Source organism: Pseudophryne corroboree, chromosome 7 (genome assembly GCF_028390025.1).
Source record: "Pseudophryne corroboree isolate aPseCor3 chromosome 7, aPseCor3.hap2, whole genome shotgun sequence".
Taxonomy (NCBI): domain Eukaryota; kingdom Metazoa; phylum Chordata; class Amphibia; order Anura; family Myobatrachidae; genus Pseudophryne; species Pseudophryne corroboree.
In genome coordinates, this window is record NC_086450.1 from 351,131,105 (window position 1) to 351,153,596 (window position 22,492).

General features: G+C 50.6%; 1 protein-coding gene across 8 annotated transcripts in view; it reads right to left on the reverse strand.

Annotated features, from left to right (window-relative positions):
- REXO5 (RNA exonuclease 5) overlaps positions 1–22,492 on the reverse strand; it is a 158,680-nt gene that overhangs the window by 95,544 nt on the left and 40,644 nt on the right. For 7 of the 8 annotated variants that reach the window (XR_010182084.1, XM_063934430.1, XM_063934429.1 and 4 more), the window contains 2 exons: positions 17,375–17,474; positions 16,772–16,882 (listed from right to left, as the gene is read on the reverse strand). Coding sequence is in view for 7 of the 8 variants with exons in the window: in XM_063934430.1 (XP_063790500.1) it covers positions 16,772–16,882; positions 17,375–17,474 (211 nt within the window). In the remaining variant the exon portion in view is untranslated. The remainder of the gene's footprint in view (positions 1–16,771; positions 16,883–17,374; positions 17,475–22,492) is intronic. The other variant, XM_063934433.1, reaches the window with a different exon arrangement.

The following is a 22,492-nucleotide window of genomic DNA, read 5'->3' on the forward strand; positions in this document are numbered from 1 at the left end:
AAATCGATAGAGCCGAAATCTGGACCTTAATGGAACCCAATTTAAGGCCCATAGTCACCCCTGACTGTAGGAAGTGCAGGAACCGGCCCAGCTGAAATTCTTCCGTTGGGGCCTTTTTGGCCTCACACCACGCAACATATTTTCGCCATATGCGGTGATAATGGTTCGCGGTTACTTCTTTCCTAGCTTTTATCAGCGTAGGAATGACTTCCTCCGGATTGCCCTTTTCCTTCAGGATCCGGTGTTCAACCGCCATGCCGTCAAACGCAGCCGCGGTAAGTCTTGGAACAGACAGGGCCCCTGCTGCAGCAGGTCCTGTCTGAGCGGTAGAGGCCATGGGTCCTCTGACATCATTTCTTGAAGTTCCGGATACCACGCTCTTCTTGGCCAATCCGGAACAATGAGTATAGTTCTTACTCCTCTTCTCCTTATTATCCTCAGTACCTTTGGTATGAGAGGAAGAGGAGGGAACACATAAACCGATCGGTACACCCACGGTGTTACCAGAGCGTCCACAGCTATCGCCTGCGGGTCTCTTGACCTGGCGCAATATTTTTCTAGCTTTTTGTTTAGGCGGGACGCCATCATGTCCACCTGTGGTTTTTCCCACTGGTTTACAATCATTTGAAAGACTTCTGGATGAAGTCCCCACTCTCCCGGGTGGAGGTCGTGCCTGCTGACGAAGTCTGCTTCCCAGTTGTCCACTCCCGGAATGAACACTGCTGACAGTGCTAACACGTGATTTTCCGCCCATCGGAGAATCCTTGTGGCTTCTGCCATCGCCGTCCTGCTTCTCGTGCCGCCCTGTCGATTTACATGGGCGACTGCCGTGATGTTGTCTGACTGGATCAGTACCGGCTGGTTTTGAAGCAGGGGTTTTGCCTGACTTAGGGCATTGTAAATGGCCCTTAGTTCCAGAATATTTATGTGCAGGGAAGTCTCCTGACTTGACCATAGTCCTTGGAAGTTTCTTCCCTGTGTGACTGCTCCCCAGCCTCGAAGGCTGGCATCCGTGGTCACCAGGACCCAGTCCTGTATGCCGAATCTGCGGCCCTCTTGAAGATGAGCACTCTGCAGCCACCACAGCAGAGACACCCTTGTCCTTGGAGACAGGGTTATCAGACGATGCATCTGAAGATGCGATCCGGACCACTTGTCCAACAGGTCCCACTGAAAGGTTCTTGCATGAAACCTGCCGAATGGAATCGCTTCGTAGGAAGCTACCATTTTTCCCAGGATCCGCGTGCAGTGATGCACCGACACCTGTTTTGGTTTTAGGAGGTCTCTGACTAGAGATGACAGCTCCTTGGCCTTCTCCTCCGGGAGAAACACTTTTCTCTGTTCTGTGTCCAGAACCATCTCTAGGAACAGCAGGCGTGTCGTAGGGACCAGCTGTGACTTTGGAATGTTTAGAATCCAGCCGTGCTGTTGTAGCACTTCCCGAGATAGTGCTACCCCTACCAACAACTGCTCTCTGGACCTCGCCTTTATCAGGAGATCGTCCAAGTACGGGATAATTAAAAATAAGATTTTACTTACCGATAAATCTATTTCTCGTAGTCCGTAGTGGATGCTGGGGACTCCGTCAGGACCATGGGGATTAGCGGCTCCGCAGGAGACAGGGCACAAAAATAAAGCTTTAGGATCAGGTGGTGTGCACTGGCTCCTCCCCCTATGACCCTCCTCCAAGCCTCAGTTAGGATACTGTGCCCGGACGAGCGTACACAATAAGGAAGGATTTTGAATCCCGGGTAAGACTCATACCAGCCACACCAATCACACCGTACAACTTGTGATCTGAACCCAGTCAACAGTATGACAACGTAGGAACCTCTGAACAGACGGCTCACAACAAGAACAACCTGATTTTTTTTTTTTTTAACAATAACTATGTACAAGTATTGCAGACAATCCGCACTTGGGATGGGCGCCCAGCATCCACTACGGACTACGAGAAATAGATTTATCGGTAAGTAAAATCTTATTTTCTCTAACGTCCTAGTGGATGCTGGGGACTCCGTCAGGACCATGGGGATTATACCAAAGCTCCCAAACGGGCGGGAGAGTGCGGATGACTCTGCAGCACCGAATGAGAGAACTCCAGGTCCTCTTTAGCCAGGGTATCAAATTTGTAGAATTTTACAAACGTGTTCTCCCCCGACCACGTAGCTGCTCGGCAGAGTTGTAATGCCGAGACCCCTCGGGCAGCCGCCCAGGATGAGCCCACCTTCCTTGTGGAATGGGCCTTGACAGATTTAGGCTGTGGCAGGCTTGCCACAGAATGTGCAAGTTGAATTGTGCTACAAATCCAACGAGCAATCGTCTGCTTAGAAGCAGGAGCACCCAGCTTGTTGGGTGCATACAGTATAAACAGCGAGTCAGATTTTCTGACTCCAGCCGTCCTTGAAATATATATTTTCAATGCCCTGACAACGTCCAGCAACTTGGAATCCTCCAAATCGCTAGTAGCCGCAGGCACCACAATAGGCTGGTTCAGGTGAAACGCTGACACCACCTTAGGCAGAAAATGAGGACGCGTCCGCAGTTCTGCCCTGTCCGAATGGAAAATCAGATATGGGCTTTTATACGATAAAGCCGCCAATTCTGACACTCTCCTGGCTGAAGCCAGGGCCAGTAGCATGGTTACTTTCCATGTAAGATATTTCAAATCCGCCGATTTGAGTGGCTCAAACCAATGGGATTTGAGAAAATCCAAAACTACATTAAGGTCCCACGGAGCCACTGGGGGCACAACCGGGAGCTGTATATGTAGTACTCCTTTTACAAAAGTCTGGACTTCAGGAACTGAAGCCAATTCTTTCTGGAAGAAAATCGACAGGGCCGAAATTTGAACCTTAATGGACCCCAACTTGAGGCCCATAGACAATCCTGTTTGCAGGAAATGTAGGAATCGACCCAATTGAAATTCCTCCGTGGGGGCCTTCCTGGCCTCACACCACGCAACATATTTTCTCCAAATGCGGTGATAATGTTGTGCAGTCACCTCCTTCCTGGCTTTAACCAGTGTAGGAATGACCTCTTCTGGAATGCCTTTTTCCTTTAGAATTCGGCGTTCAACCGCCACGCCGTCAAACGCAGCCGCGGTAAGTCTTGGAATAGACACGGTCCTTGCTGAATCAGGTCCCGTCTTAGAGGTAGAGGCCACGGATTTTCCGTGAGCATCTCCTGAAGTTCCGGGTACCAAGTTCTTCTTGGTCAATCCGGAGCCACGAGTATCGTTCTTACTCCCCCTTTGCCGTATAATTCTCAGTACTTTGGGTATGAGAGGCAGAGGAGGAAACACATACACTGACTGGAACACCCACGGTGTTACCAGAGCGTCCACAGCTATTGCCTGAGGGTCTCTTGACCTGGCGCAATACCTGTCCAGTTTTTTGTTGAGGCGAGACGCCATCATATCCACCTTTGGTTTTTCCCAACGGTTCACAATCATGTGGAAGACTTCTGGATGAAGTCCCCACTCTCCCGGGTATAGATCGTGTCTGCTGAGGAAGTCTGCTTCCCAGTTGTCCACTCCCGGAATGAACACTGCTGACAGTGCTATCACATGATCTTCCGCCCAGCGAAGAATCCTTGCAGCTTCTGCCATTGCTCTCCTGCTTCTTGTGCCGCCCTGTCTGTTTACGTGGGCGACTGCCGTGATGTTGTCCGACTGGATCAACACCGGCTGACCCTGAAGCAGGGGTTTTGCCAGGCTTAGAGCATTGTAAATCGCTCTTAGCTCCAGTATATTTATGTGAAGAGACATCTCCAGGCTTGACCATACTCCCTGGAAGTTTCTTCCCTGTGTGACCGCTCCCCAGCCTCTCAGACTGGCATCCGTGGTCACCAGGACCCAGTCCTGTATGCCGAATCTGCGGCCTTCTAACAGATGAGCACTCTGCAACCACCACAGAAGAGACACCCTTGTCCGTGGCGATAAGGTTATCCGCTGATGCATCTGCAGATGCGATCCGGACCATTTGTCCAGCAGATCCCACTGAAAAGTTCGTGCGTGGAATCTGCCGAATGGGATTGCTTCGTAAGAAGCCACCATCTTTCCCAGGACTCTTGTGCATTGATGCACAGACACTTTTCCTGGTTTTAGGAGGTTCCTGACAAGTTCGGATAACTCCTTGGCTTTCTCCTCCGGAAGAAACACCTTTTTCTGAACCGTGTCCAGAATCATTCCCAGGAACAGCAGACGTGTTGTCGGGGTCAACTGAGATTTTGGAAAATTCAGAATCCACCAGTGTTGTTGCAGCACTACTTGGGTTAGTGCTACTCCGTCCTCCAGCTGTTCTCTGGACCTTGCCCTTATCAGGAGATCGTCCAAGTAAGGGATAATTAATACGCCTCTTCTTCGCAGAAGAATCATCATTTCGGCCATTACCTTGGTAAAGACCCGAGGTGCCGTGGACAATCCAAACGGCAGCGTCTGAAACTGATAATGACAGTTTTGCACCACGAACCTGAGGTACCCTTGATGTGAAGGGCAAATTGGGACATGCAGGTAAGCATCTTTTATGTCCAGGGACACCATAAAGTCCCCTTCTTCCAGATTCGCTATCACTGCTCTGAGTGATTCCATCTTGAACTTGAATTTTTGTATGTACAGGTTCAAAGATTTCAGATTTAGAATAGGTCTTACCGAGCCGTCCGGCTTCGGTACCACAAATAGCGTGGAGTAATACCCCTTTTCCTGTTGTAGGAGGGGTACCTTGACTATCACCTGCTGAGAAAACAGCTTGTGAATGGCTTCCAATACCGTCGCCCTGTCTGAGGGAGACGTTGGCAAAGCAGACTTTAGGAACCGGCGAGGGGGAGACTTCTCGAATTCCAACCTGTAACCCTGAGATACTACCTGCAGGATCCAGGGGTCCACCTGTGAGCAAGCCCACTGCGCGCTGAAATTCTTGAGTCGACCCCCCACCGTTCCTGAGTCCGCTTGTAAAGCCCCAGCGTCATGCTGAGGGCTTTGCAGAACCCGCGGAGGGCTTCTGTTCCTGGGAAGGAGCTGCTTGCTGCCCTCTCTTACCCTTTCCTCTGCCTCGGGGCAGATATGACTGTCCTTTTGCCCGCTTCTTATAGGACCGAAAGGACTGCGGCTGAAAAGACGGTGTCTTTTTCTGTTGGGAGGGGGTCTGAGGTAAAAAGGTGGATTTCCCGGCAGTTGCCGTGGCCACCAAATCCGATAGACCGACGCCAAATAATTCCTCCCCTTTATACGGCAATACTTCCATATGCCGTTTGGAATCCGCATCACCTGACCACTGTCGTGTCCATAAACTTCTTCTGGCAGATATGGACATCGCACTTACTCTCGATGCCAGAGTGCAAATATCCCTCTGAGCATCTCGCATATAAAGAAAAGCATCCTTTAATTGCTCTAAAGTCTGTAAAATACTGTCCCTATCCAGGGTATCAATATTTTCAGTCAGGGAATCCGACCAGACCACCCCAGCACTGCACATCCAGGCTGAGGCGATGGCTGGTCGCAGTATAACACCAGTATGTGTGTATATACTTTTTAGGGTAGTTTCCAGCCTCCTATCAGCTGGATCCTTGAGGGCGGCCGTATCAGGAGACGGTAACGCCACTTGTTTTGATAAGCGTGTGAGCGCCTTATCCACCTTAGGGGGTGTTTCCCAGCGCGCCCTAACCTCTGGCGGGAAAGGGTATAATGCCAATAACTTTTTTGAAATTAGCACTTTTCTATCTGGGTTAACCCACGCTTCATCACATCATTCAATTCCTCTGATTCAGGAAAAACTACAGGTAGTTTTTTCACCCCCCACATAATACCCCTTTTTGTGGTACTTGTAGTATCAGAGATATGCAAAGCCTCCTTCATTGCCGTGATCATATAACGTGTGGCCCTACTGGAAAATACGTTTGTTTCTTCACCGTCGACACTAGATTCAGTGTCCGTGTCTGGGTCTGTGTCGACCGACTGAGGTAAAGGGCGTTTTACAGCCCCTGACGGTGTCTGAGACGCCTGGGCAGGTACTAACTGGTTTGCCGGCCGTCTCATGTCGTCAACTGATTTTTGTAATGTGCTGACATTATCACGTAATTCCATAAACAAAGCCATCCATTCCGGTGTCGACTCCCTGGGGGGTGACATCACCATTACCGGCAATTGCTCTGCCTCCACACCAACATCGTCCTCATACATGTCGACACACACGTACCGACACACAGCAGACACACAGGGAATGCTCTATTGAAGACAGGACCCCACTAGCCCTTTGGGGAGACAGAGGGAGAGTTTGCCAGCACACACCCAAGCGCTATAATATATATGGGAACAACCCTATATAAGTGTTGTATCCTTATAGCAGCTTATAGTAATATCGCCAAAAAAAGTGCCCCCCCTCTCTGTTTTACCCTGTTTCTGTAGTGCAGTGCAGGGGAGAGTCCTGGGAGCCTTCCTCACAGCGGAGCTGAGCAGGAAAATGGCGCTGTGTGCTGAGGAGAATAAGCCCCGCCCCCTATTTCGGCGGGCTCTTCTCCGGAGTTTGTGAGATCTGGCAGGGGTTAAATACATCCATATAGCCTCAAGGGCTATATGTGATGTATTTTTTAGCCATAAAAAGGTATTATACATTGCTGCCCAGGGCGCCCCCCCAGCGCCCTGCACCCTCCGTGACCGCTGTGTGAAGTGTGCTGACAACAATGGCGCACAGCTGCAGTGCTGTGCGCTACCTCAGGAAGACTGAAAAGTCTTCTGCCGCCTGCTCTGGACCTTCCATCTTCGGCATCTGCAAGGGGGGTCGGCGGCGCGGCTCCGGGACCGGACTCCATGGCTGGGCCTGTGTTCGATCCCTCTGGAGCTAATGGTGTCCAGTAGCCTAAGAAGCCAATCCATCCTGCACGCAGGTGAGTTGACTTCTCTCCCCTAAGTCCCTCGATGCAGTGAGCCTGTTGCCAGCAGGACTCACTGAAAATAAAAAACCTAAAAACTTTTTCTAAGCAGCTCTTTAGGAGAGCCACCTAGATTGCACCCTGCTCGGACGGGCACAAAAACCTAACTGAGGCTTGGAGGAGGGTCATAGGGGGAGGAGCCAGTGCACACCACCTGATCCTAAAGCTTTATTTTTGTGCCCTGTCTCCTGCGGAGCCGCTAATCCCCATGGTCCTGACGGAGTCCCCAGCATCCACTAGGACGTTAGAGAAACTCCCTTCCTTTCTATCAGCAGATTCCTTCAGGGCGGCCGTATCCGGAGACGGTAGTGCCACCTTCTTTGACAAGCGTGTGAGCGCTTTATCTACCCTAGGGGATGTTTCCCAGCGTGACCTATCCTCTGGCGGGAAAGGGTACGCCATTAGTAACCTCTTAGAAATTACCATCTTTTTATCAGGGGAAGCCCACGCTTCTTCACACACTTCATTTAACTCTTCAGATGGAGGAAAAGCTACTGGTAGTTTTTTCTCTCCAAACATTATACCCTTTTTTGTGGTACCGGGGGTAACATCAGAAATGTGCAACACATTTTTCATTGCCTCAATCATGTAACGTGTGGCCCTACTGGAAGTTACATTAGTCTCTTCGTCGTCGACACTGGAGTCAGTATCCGTGTTGACATCTGTGTCAACCATCTGAGGTAGCGGGCGTTTTAGAGCCCCTGATGGTTTTTGAGACGCCTGGGCAGGCACAGGCTGAGAAGCCGGCTGTCCCACATTAGGTATGTCGTAAAACCTTTTATGTAAGGAGTCGACACTATCACGTAATTCCTTCCACAGCACCATCCACTCAGGTGTCGACCCCGCAGGGGGTGACATCACATTTACAGGCATCTGCTCCGCCTCCACATAAGCCTCCTCATCAAACATGTCGACACAGCTGTACCGACACACCGCAAACACACAGGGAATGCTCTGACAGAGGACAGGACCCCACAAAGCCCTTTGGGGAGACAGAGAGAGAGTATGCCAGCACACACCAGAGCGCTATATAACACTGGGATCCCACTATCAATGAGTGTTTTCCCTATAGCTGCTTTTTTATATATATTACATATATATATATATCTATACTGCGCCTAAATTTAGTGCCCCCCCTCTCTTTTTTACCCTTCTGTAGTATTCTCAGACTGCAGGGGAGAGCCAGGGAGCTTCCTTCCAGCGGAACTGTGAGGGAAAAATGGCGCCAGTGTGCTGAGAAGCCCCGCCCCCTTTTCGGCGGACTTTCTCCCGCTTTTTCTGTGATACTGGCAGGGGTAATTTTACATCTATATAGCCTCTGGGACTATATATGATGTATATTTTGCCAGCCAAGGTGTTATTTATTGCCCTCAGGGCGCCCCCCCCCCCCAGCGCCCTGCACACATCAGTGACCGAAGTATGAGGTGTACATGAGGAGCAATGGCGCACAGCTGCAGTGCTGTGCGCTACCTTGGTGAAGACTGAAGTCTTCTGCCGCCGATTTTCCGGACCTTCTTCGTGCTTCTGGTTCTGTAAGGGGGACGGCGGCGCGGCTCCGGGAACGAACACCAAGGTCGGGTCCTGCGGTCGATCCCTCTGGAGCTAATGGTGTCCAGTAGCCTAAGAAGCCCAAACTACCACCTGTTAGGTAGGTTCGCTTCTTCTCCCCTTAGTCCCTCGTTGCAGTGAGTCTGTTGCCAGCAGATCTCACTGAAAATAAAAAACCTAAATATACTTTCTTTCTAGGTGCTCAGGAGAGCCCCTAGTGTGCATCCAGCTCGGCCGGGCACAAGAATCTAACTGAGGTCTGGAGGAGGGTCTTAGTGGGAGGAGCCAGTGCACACCAGTAGTCTAAAAGCTTTCTTTATAGTTGTGCCCAGTCTCCTGCGGAGCCGCTAATCCCCATGGTCCTTACGGAGTCCCCAGCATCCACTTAGGACGTTAGAGAAAAAGAAAGTATTAGTCATCTATACACTGTAAATCATTCTACAAGCTTAATCAGCATATACAACAATGCAGCACAACAATTCATTACACACTACTGACTCGGTTAACAAAATAACAATTGCACTTTAAGTATCAGCAAATGACTGGAATCGGGATGTCTACACACTAATGGGTGAAGCTAAAAGGCAAGTACACACTAGGAGAGATGTGTGCTGAGCGATCTAGCACAGGCTGCTCGGCACACTTCTCTCTCCCACTCAGCACAGCACAATGGAAGTAATTCCGAGTTGATCGCAGCATCAAATTTGTTAGCAGTTGGGTAAAACCATGTTGCACTGCAGGGGGGGCAGATATAACATTGGCAGAGAGAGTTAGATTTCGGTGGGTTATTTTGTTTCTGTGCAGGGTAAATACTGGCTGCTTTATTTTTACACTGCAAATTAGATTTCAGTTTGAACACACCCCACCCAAATCTAACTCTCTCTGCAAATGTTATATCTGCCACACCTGCAGTGCAAATGGTTTTGCCCAACTGCTAACAAATTTGATGCTGCGATCAACTCGGAATTACCCCCAATGTGTGCAAATCTAGCACCGGCAATAGCAAAGCGAGGGGCCGCGCATCGCTATCGCTGGGGGGGCATACACACGAGAGAGCCGTGCTTAACTTCTAAGGCAGCGGTGGCCAACCCGCGGCTCTCGAGCCGCATGCGGCTCTTTCATCCACCGCATGCGGCTCGAGTCAATTCGCTCCTGGCCACCGCTGCCTCACACAGTGCGCGCACACACTGACACAGCCGAGACGGGCGCACAGACTTCTAAGGTCTCCGGCGGCGGTGTCTATCTGAAATTCGGCGCCGGCCCAAGAGCCAATCAGAGCTCGTGGACCGGCAGCAGCGGAGGCTCCTGATTGGGTCACGGGCCAGCGCCGAATTTCAGATAGACACCGCCGACGGAGACAAAGGGGTAGGAGAGGCGCGCGCTGCGTTCTCCTCCGCTCACAGCAGCAGCGCGGTGAGCAGCACTTGCGGGGGGTGGGGGTGCACACTGTGGGGGCATGTGTATCTGCACTGGTGGCATATCTGGCACATTGGGGGCATGTGTATCTGCACTGGGGGCATATCTGGCACACTGTGTGGGGGCATGTGTACCTGCACTGGGGGGCATATCTGGCACACTGTGGGGACATGTGTAACTGCACTGGGGGCATATCTGGCACACTGTGGGGGCATGTGTAACTGCACTGGGGGCATATCTGGCACACTGTGGGGACATGTGTAACTGCACTGGGGACATATCTGGCACACTGTGTGGGGGCATGTGTATCTGCACTGGGGGCATATCTGGCACATTGGGGGTATGTGTATCTGCACTGGGGGCATATCTGCACACTGTGGGGGCATGTGTAACTGCACTGGGAGCATATCTGGCACACTGTGGGGACATGTGTAACTGCACTGGGGGCATATCTGGCACACTGTGTGGGAGCATGTGTATCTGCACTGGGGGCATATCTGGCACACTGTGTGGGGGCATGTGTATATGCACTGGGGGCATATCTGGCACACTGTGTGGGAGCATGTGTATCTGCACTGGGGGCATATCTGGCACACTGTGTGGGGGCATGTGTATCTGCACTGGGGGATATCTGGCACACTGTGGGGACATTTGTAACTGCACTGGGGGCATATCTGGCACACTGTGGGGACATGTGTAACTGCACTGGGGACATATCTGGCACACTGTGGGGACATGTGTAACTGCACTGGGGGCATATCTGGCACACTGTGGGGACATGTGTATCTGCACTGGGGGATATCTGGCACACTGTGGGGACATGTGTATCTGCACTGGGGACATATCTGGCACACTGTGGGGACATGTGTATCTGCACTGGGGGGATATCTGGCACACTGTGGGGACATGTGTATCTGCACTGGGGGCATATCTGGCACACTGTGGGAGCATGTGTATCTGCACTGGGGGCATATCTGGCACACTGTGGGGACATGTGTAACTGCACTGGGGGCATATCTGGCACACTGTGGGGACATGTGTAACTGCACTGGGGGCATATCTGGCACACTGTGTGGGAGCATGTGTATCTGCACTGGGGGCATATCTGGCACACTGTGTGGGGGCATGTGTATCTGCACTGGGGACATATCTGGCACACTGTGGGGACATGTGTATCTGCACTGGGGGATATCTGGCACACTGTGGGGACATGTGTATCTGCACTGGGGACATATCTGGCACACTGTGGGGACATTTGTAACTGCACTGGGGGCATATCTGGCACACTGTGGGGACATGTGTAACTGCACTGGGGACATATCTGGCACACTGTGGGGACATGTGTAACTGCACTGGGGGGCATATCTGGCACACTGTGTGGGGGCATGTGTATCTGCACTGGGGGCATATCTGGCACACTGTAGGGGCATGTGTATCTGCACTGGGGGGCATATCTGGCACACTGTGGGGACATGTGTAACTGCACTGGGGACATATCTGGCACATTGGGGGCATGTGTATATGCACTGGGGGCATATCTGGCACACTGTGGGGACATGTGTAACTGCACTGGGGGCATATCTGGCACACTGTGGGGGCATGTGTACCTGCACTGGGGGGCATATCTGGCACACTGTGGGGACATGTGTAACTGCACTGGGGGCATATCTGGCACATTGGGGGCATGTGTATCTGCACTGGGGGCATATCTGCACACTGTGTGGGGGCATGTGTACCTGAACTGGGGGGCATATCTGGCACACTGTGGGGACATGTGTACCTGCACTGGGGGCATATCTGGCACACTGTGGGGACATGTGTAACTGCACTGGGGGCATATCTGGCACACTGTGTGGGGGCATGTGTATCTGCACTGGGGGCATATCTGGCACATTGGGGGCATGTGTATCTGCACTGGGGGCATATCTGCACACTGTGTGGGGGCATGTGTACCTGCACTGGGGGGCATATCTGGCACACTGTGGGGGCAAGTGTATCTGCACTGGGGGCATATCTGGCACATTGGGGGCATGTGTATCTGCACTGGGGGCATATCTGCACACTGTGTGGGGGCATGTGTACCTGCACTGGGGGGCATATCTGGCACACTGTGGGGGCATGTGTAACTGCACTGGGGGCATATCTGGCACACTGTGGGGACATGTGTAACTGCACTGGGGACATATCTGGCACACTGTGTGGGGGCATGTGTATCTGCACTGGGGGCATATCTGGCACATTGGGGGTATGTGTATCTGCACTGGGGGCATATCTGCACACTGTGGGGGCATGTGTAACTGCACTGGGAGCATATCTGGCACACTGTGGGGACATGTGTAACTGCACTGGGGGCATATCTGGCACACTGTGTGGGAGCATGTGTATCTGCACTGGGGGCATATCTGGCACACTGTGTGGGGGCATGTGTATCTGCACTGGGGGCATATCTGGCACACTGTGTGGGAGCATGTGTATCTGCACTGGGGGCATATCTGGCACACTGTGTGGGGGCATGTGTATCTGCACTGGGGGCATATCTGGCACACTGTGGGGGCATGTGTATCTGCACTGGGGGCATATCTGGCACACTGTGGGGACATGTGTAACTGCACTGGGGACATATCTGGCACACTGTGTGGGAGCATGTGTATCTGCACTGGGGGCATATCTGGCACACTGTGTGGGGGCATGTGTATCTGCACTGGGGGCATATCTGGCACACTGTGTGGGAGCATGTGTATCTGCACTGGGGGCATATCTGGCACACTGTGTGGGGGCATGTGTATCTGCACTGGGGGATATCTGGCACACTGTGGGGACATGTGTATCTGCACTGGGGGGATATCTGGCACACTGTGGGGACATTTGTAACTGCACTGGGGGCATATCTGGCACACTGTGGGGACATGTGTAACTGCACTGGGGACATATCTGGCACACTGTGGGGACATGTGTAACTGCACTGGGGGCATATCTGGCACACTGTGGGGACATGTGTATCTGCACTGGGGGATATCTGGCACACTGTGGGGACATGTGTATCTGCACTGGGGACATATCTGGCACACTGTGGGGACATGTGTATCTGCACTGGGGGGATATCTGGCACACTGTGGGGACATGTGTATCTGCACTGGGGGCATATCTGGCACACTGTGGGAGCATGTGTATCTGCACTGGGGGCATATCTGGCACACTGTGGGGACATGTGTAACTGCACTGGGGGCATATCTGGCACACTGTGGGGACATGTGTAACTGCACTGGGGACATATCTGGCACACTGTGTGGGGGCATGTGTATCTGCACTGGGGGCATATCTGGCACATTGGGGGTATGTGTATCTGCACTGGGGGCATATCTGCACACTGTGGGGGCATGTGTAACTGCACTGGGAGCATATCTGGCACACTGTGGGGACATGTGTAACTGCACTGGGGGCATATCTGGCACACTGTGTGGGAGCATGTGTATCTGCACTGGGGGCATATCTGGCACACTGTGTGGGGGCATGTGTATCTGCACTGGGGGCATATCTGGCACACTGTGTGGGAGCATGTGTATCTGCACTGGGGGCATATCTGGCACACTGTGTGGGGGCATGTGTATCTGCACTGGGGGCATATCTGGCACACTGTAGGGGCATGTGTATCTGCACTGGGGGGCATATCTGGCACACTGTGGGGACATGTGTAACTGCACTGGGGACATATCTGGCACATTGGGGGCATGTGTATATGCACTGGGGGCATATCTGGCACACTGTGGGGACATGTGTAACTGCACTGGGGGCATATCTGGCACACTGTGGGGGCATGTGTACCTGCACTGGGGGGCATATCTGGCACACTGTGGGGACATGTGTAACTGCACTGGGGGCATATCTGGCACATTGGGGGCATGTGTATCTGCACTGGGGGCATATCTGCACACTGTGTGGGGGCATGTGTACCTGAACTGGGGGGCATATCTGGCACACTGTGGGGACATGTGTACCTGCACTGGGGGCATATCTGGCACACTGTGGGGACATGTGTAACTGCACTGGGGGCATATCTGGCACACTGTGTGGGGGCATGTGTATCTGCACTGGGGGCATATCTGGCACATTGGGGGCATGTGTATCTGCACTGGGGGCATATCTGCACACTGTGTGGGGGCATGTGTACCTGCACTGGGGGGCATATCTGGCACACTGTGGGGGCAAGTGTATCTGCACTGGGGGCATATCTGGCACATTGGGGGCATGTGTATCTGCACTGGGGGCATATCTGCACACTGTGTGGGGGCATGTGTACCTGCACTGGGGGGCATATCTGGCACACTGTGGGGGCATGTGTAACTGCACTGGGGGCATATCTGGCACACTGTGGGGACATGTGTAACTGCACTGGGGACATATCTGGCACACTGTGTGGGGGCATGTGTATCTGCACTGGGGGCATATCTGGCACATTGGGGGTATGTGTATCTGCACTGGGGGCATATCTGCACACTGTGGGGGCATGTGTAACTGCACTGGGAGCATATCTGGCACACTGTGGGGACATGTGTAACTGCACTGGGGGCATATCTGGCACACTGTGTGGGAGCATGTGTATCTGCACTGGGGGCATATCTGGCACACTGTGTGGGGGCATGTGTATCTGCACTGGGGGCATATCTGGCACACTGTGTGGGAGCATGTGTATCTGCACTGGGGGCATATCTGGCACACTGTGTGGGGGCATGTGTATCTGCACTGGGGGCATATCTGGCACACTGTGGGGGCATGTGTATCTGCACTGGGGGCATATCTGGCACACTGTGGGGACATGTGTAACTGCACTGGGGACATATCTGGCACACTGTGTGGGAGCATGTGTATCTGCACTGGGGGCATATCTGGCACACTGTGTGGGGGCATGTGTATCTGCACTGGGGGCATATCTGGCACACTGTGGGGGCATGTGTATCTGCACTGGGGGCATATCTGGCACACTGTGGGGACATGTGTAACTGCACTGGGGGCATATCTGGCACACTGTGTGGGAGCATGTGTATCTGCACTGGGGGCATATCTGGCACACTGTGTGGGGGCATGTGTATCTGCACTGGGGGCATATCTGGCACACTGTGGGGGCATGTGTATCTGCACTGGGGGCATATCTGGCACACTGTGGGGACATGTGTAACTGCACTGGGGACATATCTGGCACACTGTGGGGACATGTGTAACTGCACTGGGGGCATATCTGGCACACTGTGGGGACATGTGTAACTGCACTGGGGACATATCTGGCACACTGTGGGGACATGTGTAACTGCACTGGGGGCATATCTGGCACACTGTGTGGGGGCATGTGTATCTGCACTGGGGGCATATCTGGCACACTGTGGGGACATGTGTAACTGCACTGGGGACATATCTGGCACACTGTGTGGGGGCATGTGTATCTGCACTGGGGACATATCTGGCACACTGTGGGGACATGTGTAAATGCACTGGGGTCATATCTGGCACACTGTGTGGGGGCATGTGTATCTGCACTGGGGGCATATCTGGCACATTGGGGGCATGTGTATCTGCACTGGGGGCATATCTGGCACACTGTGTGGGGGCATGTGTACCTGCACTGGGGGGCATATCTGGCACACTGTGGGGGCATGTGTAACTGCACTGGGGACATATCTGGCACATTGGGGGCATGTGTAACTGCACTGGGGGCATATCTGGCACACTGTGGGGACATGTGTAACTGCACTGGGGGCATATCTGGCACACTGTGGGGGCATGTGTATCTGCACTGGGGGCATATCTGGCACACTGTGTGGGGGCATGTATATCTGCACTGGGGGCATATCTGGCACACTGTGGGGACATGTGTAACTGCGCTGGGGGCATATCTGGCACACTGTGTGGGGGCATGTGTATCTGCACTGGGGGCATATCTGGCACACTGTGTGGGGGCATGTATATCTGCACTGGGGGCATATCTGGCACTGTGGGGGCATGTGTATCTGCACTGGGGGCATATCTGGCACTGTGGGGACATGTGTATCTGGCACTGGGGGCATATATGTATTTGGCACTGTGGGGCATATATGTATCTGGCACTGTGGGGCATATATGTATCTGGCACTGTAGGGACGTGTGTATCTGGCACTGGGGGGTCATGTGTATCTGGCACTGTGAGGCATATATGTATCTGGCACTGTGGGGCATATATGTATCTGGCACTGTGGGGCATATATGTATCTGGCACTGTGGGGCATATATGTATCTGGCACTGTGGGGCATATATGTATCTGGCACTGTGGGGCATATATGTATCTGGCACTGTGGGGCATATATGTATCTGGCACTGTAGGGACATGTGTGTATCTGGCACTGTGGAGGCATTTTTATATGTATGTGGTACTGTACTGGGGAATTATATGTATGTGGCACTGTACAACATGACTAAAAACGGAGTTATGACACAAGGTCATACTCCTACAAACGTCGTACCGAAAGGTGTGCGCACAAAAAGGGGTCGTGGCTTTGTGACACCTAGGCCACACCCCCATTTTTTGTGCGTGCGCCTTCGTCGCGCGCATGATAGTGGCTCTTGTCCCTTGACAACGGAACTTTTCTGGCTCTTTGCCTCCGATTGGTTGGCCACCCCTGTTCTAAGCAATCTAGTCAGATTACTTAGATTTTAAGCACGGATCTCTCCGTGTGTACCCCCCTTAACTCCAATGCGTAGGTTTGGTACACTCATTTCTAGATAAATGTCAAAATGTCTGCTTGGCGTCACCAACACAAAGGTGTTCCCAGTGTGCTATGCATATAAATCAATCAATCCAGTTTTATTGAAATGAGTCATAAAAGGATTAGGAAAAGGTTAGCATAAACTGACCTACTAATGGATAATCATTGACCCTCATCTCCTCCTCAGTAAGCAGATACCTGGTCAGACCATGTTTTTTAGTACCATATTTCCTTAGTATTGGATCATGTGACAGTCTGGCTGCAATAGAGGAATCACAGTGCTGGTTAGCAGGATCAAAGACAATGAACATTAAAGTGGGGAATTCAATTAACCGTGGTAATTTACAATGGGCTAATTGAAGCAGTGGGGCAATTCAATTCGTCCCGAAGACAGCCCACAGCCAGCAGTTAACAAGGATTTTTTCAGCAGGCTCGAAAAGAAATCCACTGTTTGCAGGTGATTCAACTGTGTTAACCCATATAGTAGTTCCAGGAACTTATCTCAGATTCTATGGCTTAACTTGCATTAACACGGTAATTTACCAGGCGAGAAAAAGGTGCTCTAATTGAATAACTCTTGGCGTTAAACATACCACCCTCTTTTACCCCACAGTAAATTACTGCTGCTAACTAAATTCCCCCCTAATTATGTAATATCACATGTTTTATTAAAAGAATGGTAACAAGAAATACATTTTAAATATTGACTGACAGCAACAGGATAATATAGGATGGATGGATAATACATTACCGCGTATTCTGTTGTTCAAATCATGTGAATCTTTTTCTTCTTTATTCAACCCAACAAGAGAAGCAATAAAATCGCGGGGAGGAGGTGGCAGGATGAATCTCTGCACATAAATACGCATGGAGAAAGAGGCAGATAAATGGTTATACAAACATATTCCTCTACTAAGTACAATTTTATACACAATTATAACATGTAATTTATAATCAAGAATTGGATATAATTATGTATTTTAGCATTACAGAAAATATCAGTAATAACATAAAATAGATGTGCACTATTCCATATAACATACACTATTCCAAATGAGCACTGTAGTGCTGACATCTTAATCCTCTGTTATATAGGGGTATATGCAATTCACGGCGAATCGCAGCAATTTTTCGCCGTTTTTTAATTCGACAGGTGAATTCCGGAAGGTGGCTTCCGGAATTCACCATATTCAATGTAAAACGGATTCGCCAGAATCGCGGGCGAAAATCGGCCGATTTGGCGGATTTTGCAGCGATTTTAAAAAACGGGAAAAACCCGAGAAAAAAAAATGGCGTGGGGTCCCCCCTCCAAAGCATAACCAGCCTCGGGCTCTTCAAGCTGGTCCTGGTTCTAAAAATGCAGGGGAAAAATTGGGCAGCGATCCCCCGTATTTTTAAAACCAGCACCGGGCTCTGCGCCTGGTGCCAAAAATACGGGGGACAAAAAGAGTAGGGGTCCCCCGTATTTTTAACACCAGCATCGGGCTCCACTAGCTGGACAGATAATGCCACAGCCGGGGGTCACTTTTATGCCGTGCCCTGCGGCCGTGGCATTAAATATCCAACTAGTCACCCCTGGCCGGGGTACCCTGGGGGAGTGGGGACCCCTACAATCAAGGGGTCCCCCCCCCCAGCCACCCAAGGGCCAGGGGTGAAGCCCGAGGCTGTCCCCCCCCATCCAATGGGCTGCGGATGGGGGGGCTGATAGCCTTTTGTGATAATAAAAAGATATTGTTTTTTCCAGTAGTACTACAAGTCCCAGCAAGCCTCCCCCGCAAGCTGGTACTTGGAGAACCACAAGTACCAGCATGCGGGAGAAAAACGGGCCCGCTGGTACCTGTAGTACTACTGGGAAAAAAATACCCAAATAAAAACAGTACACAGACACCTTGATAGTAAAACTTTATTACACACTACCGACACACACATACTTACCTATGTTGACACGCCGACTGCCACGGTCTCCGACGATCCGAGGGTACCTGTGAAAAAATTATACTCACCTTCCAGCGTCCAGAGGTACATCCAGGTCCAGAGATAATCCACGTACTTGGCAAAACAAAAAAACGAACACCGATCCATACCGGACTAAGAAAGGGGTCCCATGCTTTCACATCAGACCCCTTTCTCCCGAATCCCGGGACATCACGTGACTCCTGTCACTGAAGTCCCTTCAGCCAATCAGGAAGCGCTACTTCCGTGGCGCTCACCTGATTGGCTGTGCGCTGTCTGAGCTGTCAGACAGCGCATCGCAAAGCCGCTCCATTACTTTCAATGGTGGGAACTTTGCGGGTAGCGGTGGGGTTAACCCGCGGTCAGCCGCTGACCGGCGGGTGACCTCACCGCTAGCCGCTAAGTTCCCACCATTGAATATAATGGACTGGGCTGTGCGATGCGCTGTCTGCTCAGACGCGCAGAGCCAATCAGGTGAGCGCAACGAAGTTGCGCTTCCTGATTGGCTATAGAGACCTTTCTGTGACAGCTGTCACTGACAGGTCTCTCTGCATTCGGGGATAGGGGTCTCATGTGTCAGCATGGGACCCCTTTCAGTCCGGCATGGAGCGGGTATTTGCGTTTTGTTTTTTTCTACAAGTACGTGGATTTATCTCTGGACCATGGCTGAGGTGAGTATATTGATCTTTTATTTTCAGGTACCCCTGGATTCTACATGGAGAAGAGGACCGATGTCGGCGTGTGAACATAGGTAAGTATGTGTGTGTCGACGTATGAAATAAAGTTTTACTTTCACGGTGTGTGTGTCCTGTTTTTATTTGGGTATTTTTTTTCCAGTAGTACTACAGGTACCAGCGGGCCCGCTTTTCTCCCGCATGCTGGTACTTGTGGTTCTCCAAGTACCAGCTTGCGGGGGAGGCTTGCTGGGACTTGTAGTACTGCTGGAAAAAACAATATTCTTTTCATGATCACAAAAGACTATCAGCCCCCCCAACCGCAGCCCATTGGATGGGGGGGGACAGCCTCGGGCTTCACCCCTGGCCCTTGTGTGGCTGGGGGGGGGGGGGGGCCTTGATTGAAGGGGTCCCCACTCCCCCAGGGTACCCCGGCCAGGGGTGACTAGTTGGATATTTAATGCCACGGCCGCAGGGCACGGCATGAAAGTGACCCCCGGCTGTGGCATTATCTGTCCAGCTAGTGGAGCCCGATGCTGGTGTTAAAAATACGGGGGACCCCTACGCTTTTTGTCCCCCGTATTTTTGGCACCAGCACCAGGCGCAGAGCCCGGTGCTGGTTTTAAAAATACGGGGGATCCCCTGTCAATTTTTCCCCCGCATTTTTAGAACCAGGACCAGCTCGAAGAGCCCGAGGCTGGTTATGCTTTGGAGGGGGGACCCCACGCCATTTTTTTTTAGGATTTTACCGTTCCAGCAAAAAAATAAAATAAAAAAATAATAATAATATTTTAAAAAATATATAAATAATATTTGTGCCTCCAAAAAAAAAAAAAAAAAGTACCTAATCCCTTCTAATATAAATAGATCTGCTATTCCCCCCAAAAAAAACACAAAAAAAAACATGTTTAAATTTTTTTTATTTGTTTTCACCCTCCAAAGTGTGGCGGATTGAAAATGACGAATTTGCTGTCTAAAAGCACTGCTGTCGAATTTCCAAACTTGAATTGAATATGCTTTGGTCGAATTGCAGCACTTGTATCATTGCAGAAAAGTCGAATTTGCAAAAATTCGAATTTCAAAAAGTCAAATTTTGAAAGTCCGTTTTTTGGTCGGAAAGCACTGAATTGCATAGGCGAATTTTTTTTTTGGTCGAAAATGACCCGAAATTCGACAATTTCGGGAATTCGACCGCAATTGCATATACCATGGGGTATATGCAATTGCGGTCGAATTCCCGAAATTGTCGAATTTCGGGTCATTTTCGACCAAAAAAAAAATTCGCCTATGCAATTCAGTGCTTTCCGACCAAAAAACGGACTTTAAAAATTCGACTTTTTGAAATTCGAATTTTTGCAAATTCGACTTTTCTGCAATGATATAAGTGCTGCAATTCGACCAAAGCATATTCAATTCAAGTTTGGAAATTCGACAGCAGTGCTTTTAGACAGCAAATTCGTCATTTTCAATCCGCCACACTTTGGAGGGTGAAAACAAATAAAAAAATGTTAAACATGTTTTTTTTGTGTTGGTTTTTTTTTGGAATAGCAGATCTATTTATATTAGAAGGGATTAGGTACTTTTTTTTTTTGGAGGCACAAATATTATGGGGTATATGCAATTGCGGTCGAATTCCCGAAATTGTCGAATTTCGGGTCATTTTCGACCAAAAAAAAAATTCGCCTATGCAATTCAGTGCTTTCCGACCAAAAAACGGACTTTCAAAATTCGACTTTTTGAAATTCAAATTTTTGCAAATTAGACTTTTCTGCAATGATATAAGTGCTGCAATTCGACCAAAGCATATTCAATTCAAGTTTGGAAATTCGACAGCAGTGCTTTTAGACAGCAAATTCGTCATTTTCAATCCGCCACACTTTGGAGGGTGAAAACAAATAAAAAAATTTTAAACATGTTTTTTTTTGTGTTTTTTTTTTTGGGAATAGCAGATCTATTTATATTAGAAGGGATTAGGTACTTTTTTTTTTTTTTTGGAGGCACAAATATTATTTATATATTTTTTAAAATATTATTTTTTTTAATTTTTTTTTTTATTGCTGGAACGGTAAAATCCTAAAAAAAAATGGCGTGGGGTCCCCCCTCCAAAGCATAACCAGCCTCGGGCTCTTCGAGCTGGTCCTGGTTCTAAAAATGCGGGGGAAAAATTGACAGGGGATCCCCCGTATTTTTAAAACCAGCACCGGACTCTGCGCCTGGTGCTGGTGCCAAAAATACGGGGGACAAAAAGCGTAGGGGTCCCCCGTATTTTTAACACCAGCATCGGGCTCCACTAGCTGGACAGATAATGCCACAGCCGGGGGTCACTTTTATGCCGTGCCCTGCGGCCGTGGCATTAAATATCCAACTAGTCACCCCTGGCCGGGGTACCCTGGGGGAGTGGGGACCCCTTCAATCAAGGGGTCCCCCCCCCAGCCACCCAAGGGCCAGGGGTGAAGCCCGAGGCTGTCCCCCCCCATCCAATGGGCTGCGGATGGGGGGGCTGATAGCCTTTTGTGATCATGAAAAGAATATTGTTTTTTCCAGCAGTACTACAAGTCCCAGCAAGCCTCCCCCGCAAGCTGGTACTTGGAGAACCACAAGTACCAGCATGCGGGAGAAAAGCGGGCCCGCTGGTACCTGTAGTACTACTGGAAAAAAAATACCCAAATAAAAACAGGACACACACACCGTGAAAGTAAAACTTTATTTCATACGTCGACACACACATACTTACCTATGTTCACACGCCGACATCGGTCCTCTTCTCCATGTAGAATCCACGGATACCTGAAAATAAAAGATCAATATACTCACCTCAACCAGGGTCCAGAGATAAATCCACGTACTTGTAGAAAATAACAAACCGGACACCCGACCAAACGGACTGAAAGGGGTCCCATGCTGACACATGGGACCCCTATCCCCGAATGCAGAGAGACCTGTCAGTGACAGCTGTCACAGAAAGGTCTGTATAGCCAATCAGGAAGCGCAACTTCGTTGCGCTCACCTGATTGGCTGTGCGCTGTCTGAACTCAGAAAGCGCATCGCACAGCCCCGTCCATTATATTCAATGGTGGGAACTTAGCGGCTAGCGGTGAGGTCACACGCCGGTCAGCGGCTGACCGCGGGTTAACCCCACTGCTACCCGCAAAGTTCCCACCATTGAAAGTAATGGAGCGGCTTTGCGATGCGCTGTCTGACAGCTCAGACAGCGCACAACCAATCAGGTGAGCGCCACGGAA